This window comes from Myxocyprinus asiaticus, chromosome 13 (assembly GCF_019703515.2).
Source record: "Myxocyprinus asiaticus isolate MX2 ecotype Aquarium Trade chromosome 13, UBuf_Myxa_2, whole genome shotgun sequence".
NCBI lineage: Eukaryota > Metazoa > Chordata > Actinopteri > Cypriniformes > Catostomidae > Myxocyprinus > Myxocyprinus asiaticus.
In genome coordinates this window covers 8,900,040-8,908,626 of record NC_059356.1, presented here as the reverse complement: position 1 = coordinate 8,908,626, position 8,587 = coordinate 8,900,040, and the positions used below count along the sequence as shown (strand labels likewise).

General features: G+C 36.6%; 1 protein-coding gene across 1 annotated transcript; it reads left to right on the top strand.

Moving 5' to 3' along the window:
- The first annotated feature begins 1,041 nt into the window (after positions 1 to 1,041).
- On the top strand, positions 1,042 to 7,931 carry anks4b (ankyrin repeat and sterile alpha motif domain containing 4B). Its single transcript, XM_051714431.1, has 2 exons — positions 1,042 to 1,202; positions 5,926 to 7,931. The coding sequence occupies exons 1-2, from the start codon at positions 1,042 to 1,044 to the stop codon at positions 7,037 to 7,039; spliced, it is 1,275 nt and encodes a 424-aa protein (XP_051570391.1). The 3' UTR covers positions 7,040 to 7,931.
- The last annotated feature ends 656 nt before the right edge of the window (positions 7,932 to 8,587 follow it).

The following is an 8,587-nucleotide window of genomic DNA, read 5'->3' as shown; positions in this document are numbered from 1 at the left end:
AAACGATAAGTATATAGTCTTGTACTTTTGTCTGATTTTCAAATGCTTTGTGATACTGTGATTCAGCTTGGAGCTGGTTGGTTTGGTTCATGGCTAAAAAACTTTCAGAACCCAGGCACCTTGAAAGTGGGTGGATACTATTTAGACAAGCCCATTTTTTAGCTCTCCTTCATGTAAGCTGGACACTCGTAGAATTATCTATCATTTTGTGTATATTTTTTTTCACTACTAAAATCAGCATTAAGTTCAGCCTTAATTGCAGTTACGTTGATGTGGCCATTTTCATTGTATTTTAAAAACAACGGCAATGACAATTTATCAGAAAGTGTCCCACTTTACCTGTGTTCACCCTGCTTAATGAGAGATTAAGACAATAATATAATATAAATTGACAAATTTTGTTCAAATTGTAATGGAAAAATACCTTCTCTATGTGATATTGTTTACAGTGCCATAATACAGATCATAATTGAAATTGAAATTGATCAAGGGTAATTTGTAGGCTAATCAAACTTATTCAAAGAGAGCAATGCTTAACATTTTGATCAAGTTTATTACTGTAAATTATAAAGTAATCTAATTCCCCTTTTTATATCTTTACACTCTTTTTTTTTTTCGTAAAGCAGGCTAATGTGCTTCATGTTGTAACATTTAAATTAAATGGCTTTATTCGATTCAAAAATGTTATATAATCAGGCTAAATTTACTTCACAAATTAATTACACCAACTAATGTATTCTTTATAGGTTAGATCCAGTAGAAATAGATCCTTGAGGTGACAATTGCAGGTTACCACTTTTTTTAGTGTCACATTGAAAGAACACACTGTGTGCTTGTGCTAAACGTTCATTTACAACACACACTGGACTTTAGTTTATTACAGTGATAATGATGTCCTGTCTAGGCAGTGCTCACAGTTACTCCACCCTCAGCCACAGAGACAGAGAAATAGAGCGAGCTCTTCAAAAATGTTCCTGTGATGTTTCATATTAAATGTTTTACTTGTTCATTTAGCTCTACATAAAAAAGGTTATTACAACAATGTCAAGATATCACAAAGCAGCCATTGATGGCTATTTGGATCTTTTGAAAGAAGCCACAAGAAAAGATCTGAACACCCCGGACGAGGATGGCATGACACCCACACTCTGGGCGGCTTATCATGGACACATTGAGGCTCTTCAACTTATATGTAGCAGAGGGTGAGTTCAGTGAACCTATTTGCACTATACAAAACTTTCCATACTCATGATTTTAACCCACTTTATTTAATGGTCCTCGCAAGTATGACAAACTGTGTCAAAGATTAGTCAAAATCAAAACTAGATATGTGAAAAAGGACATACTGCTTGGTAAAATAAACATCTTTATTGAGGGTTAGAAAAACTTTCTTACTCATTAAGTTCCTTATTAAAGATTGCACTCTGTCTGGCAAAGCAAAAACGTAGAGTCACGGCAACACTGAGATGGAGAAAATGGCTTCAAAGTTTTTGGATTGTCCAGCTAAATGTGGATTACAAAATAGTTTCTCTCCATTTTCTCTGAATATGTGCTGAGTTGAGCCAAAGCTGTCTATGATTTCGGTCATCACTCAAAATGTATGTTTTTACAAAATGTGTAGTTACTGCGTTTTGCCTTTGCAGACCATAGATATCTTCATTGTTTAATCTAAACAACCATATGGCTATATGCCAGATGTAATTACATACCTTAATTAATCCATATGAAGTAGCAAACATTGCGTTAATTAGATTATGACACTAGGTTACTACACATATATTACACAACTGGTTTTCCGGTTCAAACTAGTTTTATGACCATTGGGTGGTTCCTTTAGATTTTTTTTGCTTGTGTGCTTTATGAGAAAGTCAATCATCGCTCTTGTGTTTACTACAGTAAATCATGTGAAAGTGTCCTTGCATGATGGTACAATTTAGAACTGACGTCATTATTAAACACTATTGAATGCATACAGTTCGGTAAAGAAGGACACCTTGTGATGCTACACATTTGTCATGGAGATGTCAGAACACATAGATTAGACAAAATGTTGCTTTAATTAGCCATTCTTTATATAGTCTTTATATTTACAGTATGCAATATACTGTAATATACTTCTGGGCCATAATTTTAACTGTTAGCAGAAAGGTTAGCACCACTCATGGAAACAATTTATAATCAGCTTCTAGTCTGTACCTTTCTTTTTTCTTGCATGATTTGCTCTGCACATTATTCTTGATTCCAGAACTGATTCCAAGTGTTTAATCAGGCAAATGAATTATGCAAATTTGGAACAATAAGCCTCTTCATACTTCCAGAGCTCATCCACGATTAGCTCGAGCTAGAGTTTATTTATTCTGTGTAGTATTGGGGCTGGTCTCACTCATGAACATGAATTGGGCTTTTCCACCTTGCATGTCACATCTATCCATGAACAGATGCTGCTCAGATAGATAAGCTCTTGTAGATACTGTATTCAGAGATTTTATGGGTATTCCAGTGGACTTTCATTTTACAGCAGGTTACAGATTAACTTTTGATGATGTTTATGGGCTACTAGTATAGCATCATATGAATTACGGAAAAATATGAGAATGGAATTTTAATTGCTGCAGAGACAAACAACTATAACCAAGGAGAAAAAGAGTTTGAAAAGTGAGTATTGAAACCCGCTTGGATTATTAAAAACACAATAAAGGTGTTATGATTATTTATGCCTTATTCCCTTGCCTTGAATTACAAACAATTGAGTTGATATTTTCTGAAGAAAATGTGAGTGGTGCTTGTCCATGCAAAACTTGCCACAATATTGCTTAAATGGTTGCCAGGGCATTGCTATGTGATTACCAAGGTGTTTTGAGTGGTATTTAGTGTGTTGCTATGCAGTTGCTAGGGTGGTATGGGTGTTACTTAATGGCCCGTCAAAAGAGCCCACCCTCAAGACTCAATGATATTCCAGACTGAACACACAGTGAATTCAGCAACAGTAGGTTAAAAGTTTTGCTGTTGAAATGCTTACAAAAATTCAAACCAAAGCTGGAAGTGTTGTTGACCAGTTTCCAGGTAAAATGTCCACAGGGTGGTGCCAAAAGTGAGTAGTATTTTTAGTTGTAAATGGTTTAATACAGTGAACAGAATTGTGTATTTTATGAACCCTACCCCTTAACCCATCTTGTTCTAAATTTTTTGAAATATGACAAAATAACATTTCACCTTTTTACTAAAAAAAAAAAAAAAAGAATAAAAAGAAAAAAGAAAAAGAAAGGTTTTAAAAGACTACATTTTCTTTCAACTTCATGTCACGAAAATTTTTAAAACTACAATTGAAAGAAACTGAAACTGAAAGAAAAAAGCTATGGTATGACTGAAAGAAAAGTTACACTCTTCACAAAAAAAAAAAAAAAAAAATGTATCTAAATAAATCTAAATTATGAACTTTTGTCAACAGGTCGTTCTGTTATTTTGTGAATACTTTCTGTTACATAAATACATACAAAAATGAATTATGCATGTATAATTTCAAAACATAAAAAAAAAAAAACAAACAAAAAAAAAAAAGAAATAATAAAAAGTAATACTGCTGCAGGAGCAACCCCTGGCCATGAACACGTTGCAAATTGCACACGTTGTCAGCCAAAGACTGTATTACACGAGACACAAATTTTTCTTCCTACAGGGGGCGCTTGGCCGCTCAGAAACCGAATCCTCCATTCATCCGCATTTAACTATTAGAACGTTTCTCATTGGAGACATTTTTACACTAGATAGTTATTTTTAATAAAAACTGATAATTGCTAGGACTTGTACTGTGAATGGAAATAAGCATCAGCAGTCTCTATAAAAGTATTTTTAAAATCATCATCCAGTCACATCAAACGACAGTGATTGACCCATCCTGGCCAGCACTGAAAAAAGTAACAAGTATCACATTACAGCGCCATCTATGCGCTGTTTCGGTAGCGGTCTGGGTCCGGACCCCTGGACAACAATTTACACCTGGTTAATGATACTGACAAATTTTAACAACCACTGAAATAAAAACTGACCTTTCTGCCATCATTTACTATCACCCTCATCTTTCAAAACCAGTAGGACTTTTTCATCCGTGAATCACAAGACTGAGGGATGAGAGGATCGTGTTTGTGGATTTCCAAGCACCAAAAGCACACATCAAAGCACCTTAACGTCATCCATAATACTCGTGCCTTAGATCTAAATTCTTCTGAAGCCATATGATAGTATTGTGAGAGGAACAGACCGAAATCTAAGTGTTAATTCTAAGTGTCCATTTGAAACTGGTGCGCAAGCGAGAACGGCTTGTTTACAGAAGCATTGTGAGCACATCTGAAATCAGGAGCGCTTTGGGCTGTCGAGAGCTATGCACACAGGACACGCTGTGGTGCCAGGCGAAAGTTTAAACAGGAAAAAAGGCAGGAAAAAAGGCAGAGGAAAATAAATTGCACACATTGTTTCTTGTGTTCATTGTCAATATTTTTGTTGAATGTGTGAAAGTGAATGAGATTTGAGGAAGGGCCAGTCTTCCCCTCCCCACACTTTGAGAACCACTGCCTTAACCCAAACAGCAAGCCTAAACCCAACTGTCTATGGATTAAAAAAGGTAACTTTACAACAAAAATTCAGTCTCAGTCTTTATGAGAATGTGATTACTTCCTGGTTTCCATGGGACAAGAACCCACATCTTGGAGAAAAAACTATTACTGATTTCCATGAAACCAGAACCCATGTCTCAGAGTTTCCTCACACGATGTACTATCAGAAGAGCAGAATGGGGGATGGCGCTTGTCAGTAATTGCAGAATGTGGTTAATTGGGTACATAAACATTCACAAGCAGCATGTCGATATCCCTTGTGATCATATTGAATATTCTGAACACTGTAAAAATTAAAAGATATATGAGGCACAATTTGGGATTCCTCAGCTGATACACTGGCAGAACCCCCTGAAGATCCTCCAGTCACCCTTTCAGTTCTCTGAAAAACGTACTCTTAGTTTCTGCAAGAACTAAAAAAAAAAAAACTCCAAGGACTGTTAACGGTTTCTTCAGTAATCCCATCATAAGAGAAAACTTTCGAGACACTTGACATTTATTTTGAATTTCTCTGAGGACATAAATAATGTTGATGTTGATGAATGTTTGTGAGAACAAAAATGAGCTAGTATGATTGTTTATGTGTGTTTGCACACATAGGAGACCAAACGATATGGCAGTGGATAGCTGTGTCTGTTGAATGAGAATGTGTGTGCATTTTATTTTATCACCGGTCTCCTCGTTGATGTTATTTTGTCATCATATGGTCTCTGTTTAAACACTATAAAAATATAATCTAAAGTAAAATTTGTTTAGTTGTCTGGAGGATCTCCAAAGAGTTTTGCTGCTGTGGCATGTGAAGAACCCCCAAAGGGGCCTCAGTTATCTTTCCATTTTTACAGTGTAGATTTGGCTTGAATGTGGATTTGTTTGCCCAATTTATTGTTTTCCAGGTGAAAATGGCAAGTCTGATTGCTTATAAAAGTTATAACACATCTCCTCAATAAGCTGCATGATTTAAGGTATAATTCATGTTCGTAGCAAAAATACGGTAAAAAATGTGCAGAAATTGTACCTTTAGGGGTACAACAGCTTGTCACCAGGGCAGTACCCACAAATGTACAACAATTTTACCTTCTTTACACCTTTATATACCAATATGTACCCTTTAAGAACAGATATGGTTCAAAGACATTTCGATTGACATGTAAAGGGTAACAAAAAAATCTGTAAAAAATCAGACTGTGAAGTTTAATACCCAGGGTTAGGGGTTTGTTTAAATCCCTCCCACTATGAGCAATTATATTACTTTGCTGTATTATATGTGTCAAGTAAGTGACTGTAAAGTGATTGTTCATTATTATCTGTTCTGTAGGGGGGATCCAAACAAAAGTGACATATGGGGGAACACGCCCTTACATCACGCCGCTGCAAATGGTCACATGCAGATCCTCAGCTTCCTAGTGAATTTTGGAGCTAACCTCTTCGCTCTGGACAATGATTTCCACACTCCTATGGATGTCGCTGCCTCTCGAGACCATATGAACTGCGTTCGCTTCCTAGACAGCAGCGCCTCCCAACAGACAAGCCAGAATGCAAAAAAGGTTGCACGTCTGAAAGAGCAGGCCACCAAAGATGCAGAACGTAGAGTCAAGCAGTGCGAACAGGTTAAGAAGAGGCATCAAAGTAGGATGGACAAGATGTACCGTGGTGGTTCTGTGTCGGAAGCCAGTCTAGCCTCATCCAGCATGGGCACCATAAACAGCGTGACCGGGGAACAATTCTCAAAACTCATTGCCGCAGACACCAATGGATCTATCAAGTCAACAATCAAGGGAACCTTCCAACGCAAGTTTGGAAAAAAGGACAAAGGGACAATGAGTAGACAGGGGGACAGCAATGTAATTTTTGTCAAACAAGACAGTGGCTCTCAAGGGAAGCCTGAGTTTGTTGACGTCTTCAATGAGCAGGATGAAAATGAGGAGGACGAAGATGGTGAGAGAGGTTTTGACAATGACGAAGAGGGAGCAAATCAGATGAAATCTATCTTTGAAAGGCCTGGTCTTGGTAAAATGGTGTTCCGCAAGAACTTCTCCATGGAGATGGGCATTGAACCAGAAGACCTTCCGAGTGGTGATACAGAAGACCTGGGGTTTCTCATTCGACAAGAGGTGTTTGAGACTGTGAACGTAGGATTGGAAGGTTTTGAGGAGGATTCAGAACTTCCTTGGAATGAACAGGAGATTGGTCTGGATGAGGAAGATGAGACATCACCCTTGGATTCATTCTTGGCATCCATCAGCCTGTTGGACTTTGCTCCTGTGTTCACTCGTGAGCAGCTGGATCTTGAAGCCCTGATGCTCTGTTCAGATGATGATCTCAAAAGCATCCGCATCCATCTGGGGCCACGCAAAAAGATTTTGGATGCTGCGGCTCGCAGGAAGGCTGTCCTGGAGCAGTCTGGTGTTATGAAGGATAGCTTCCTTTAAAAATAACATGAAGCATGTTTCTTGTTTCTCTCATAGCTCACTTTTTATGATTTGAGTGATAACAGTGCTTGCAATTCCTTTTCTTTAAAAGCATAATTCACCCAAAAATGAATATTCTGTCATCATTTACTCACCCTGTCATTCTAAACACTACATGACTTTCATTTTTCAGTGGAACACAAATAGAGATATTTAAATATATCCAAGCTGCTCTTTGTGATATTTTTTGATAATGCTTTTATACAACAGTTCAACCAACAAGTAAATAATATTGAATAACTTACGTTTCAGACAAACACTGGCCAGTTAGATAATGCATTTCCAATCTTTGTTTTTAAAAGAATCTTTTAAGGGAACAAACCATTCTCATTCACTTCCATTATTTCAGTCATGTTGTTTATTGAATCACTTAAGGACTCATTTACTTGCTCATAACATAAAAGAAGCTCATTTGTCGCCACCTACAGGTATAAAGACGTTATATACAGAAATGATCACTGGACAAATCAGTGAACAAAATCAAAATGAACAATGAATAAAAATCCTCACTACTATTTGGAAAGCCGCATACACACACACAAGCAGAGTGATACAAATAGTGAAGAATCCCAGTGTTTTTATATTGAATATCAGCACTCTTGGAATGCTCATTGGCCAATTAGATTCAAGGACTGGAACTAACTGTTGTATAAAATGCCAGGGGCTTGAAAAGGCTTTAAAAAAGACAAAAAAGCACCATAAAAGTTGTCCATATGACTTGTGCACTACAATCCAAGTCTTCTGAAGACATACCATAGCTTTTGTAAAGAGCATACCCAAAGGAAATTCATAGTTTATTAAAAAATATTGCTTGACAGCTGTGGACATAATTGTCATTTTTGTGTGAACTATCCCTTTAAGGCACATACACAGTTCAAGCTTTGTTTTGTAGATAATTTCAGTCTTACTGTAAGTGTATCTATTTTTGCTTTTCATAAACTGTATACTTCTTAAGAAATGTTAAGAATAAACACTGAAAATTTCCCTGACTTAGAATTAGAATTTAAAATCTAACCAACAAGCATGGCATTCATGTAATATTTACACAAATGATTGTGCTTGAGCTTTCTTATATTTATTTATATACCAAATTGCAATTGCTCTTTTTATTTTCATCTTTTTGACAGTCTATATTACATATTGCTATCAATGTCTCTCCCTTTCAACCTCTATCTATATTTGGGTTTACAACTCTTACATTCTTTTTCTACTTTGTAAGTAATAGTATTCTCTTTAGTTAAATACAAATGTAGTTTTACAAAATACACCAGTGAAAAGATAATATTCATGTACTCAGGAGCGGATTTAGGCATGGGCAGTTGCCCAGGGCGGCATCTTGTCAACAACTGCGGGGCGTTCTCATTTACAATATACAGTTGTGCTCAGAAGTTTGCATACCCTGGCAGAAATTGTGAAATTTTGGCATTGATTTTGAAAATATGACTGATGGAAAAAGACAGTGTGGTTGTTTCAAGGAGCACAATACGATGATACCTGAACAAAAATGAG

Excerpts from the sequence above, each read along its gene's own strand:
- anks4b (XM_051714431.1), top strand. The coding sequence starts at position 1,042 with ATGTCAAGATATCACAAAGCAGCCATTGATGGCTATTTGGATCTTTTG. Across the intron at positions 1,203-5,925 it reads CAACTTATATGTAGCAGAGG|GGGGGATCCAAACAAAAGTG; the intron begins GTGAGTTCAGTG and ends TCTGTTCTGTAG.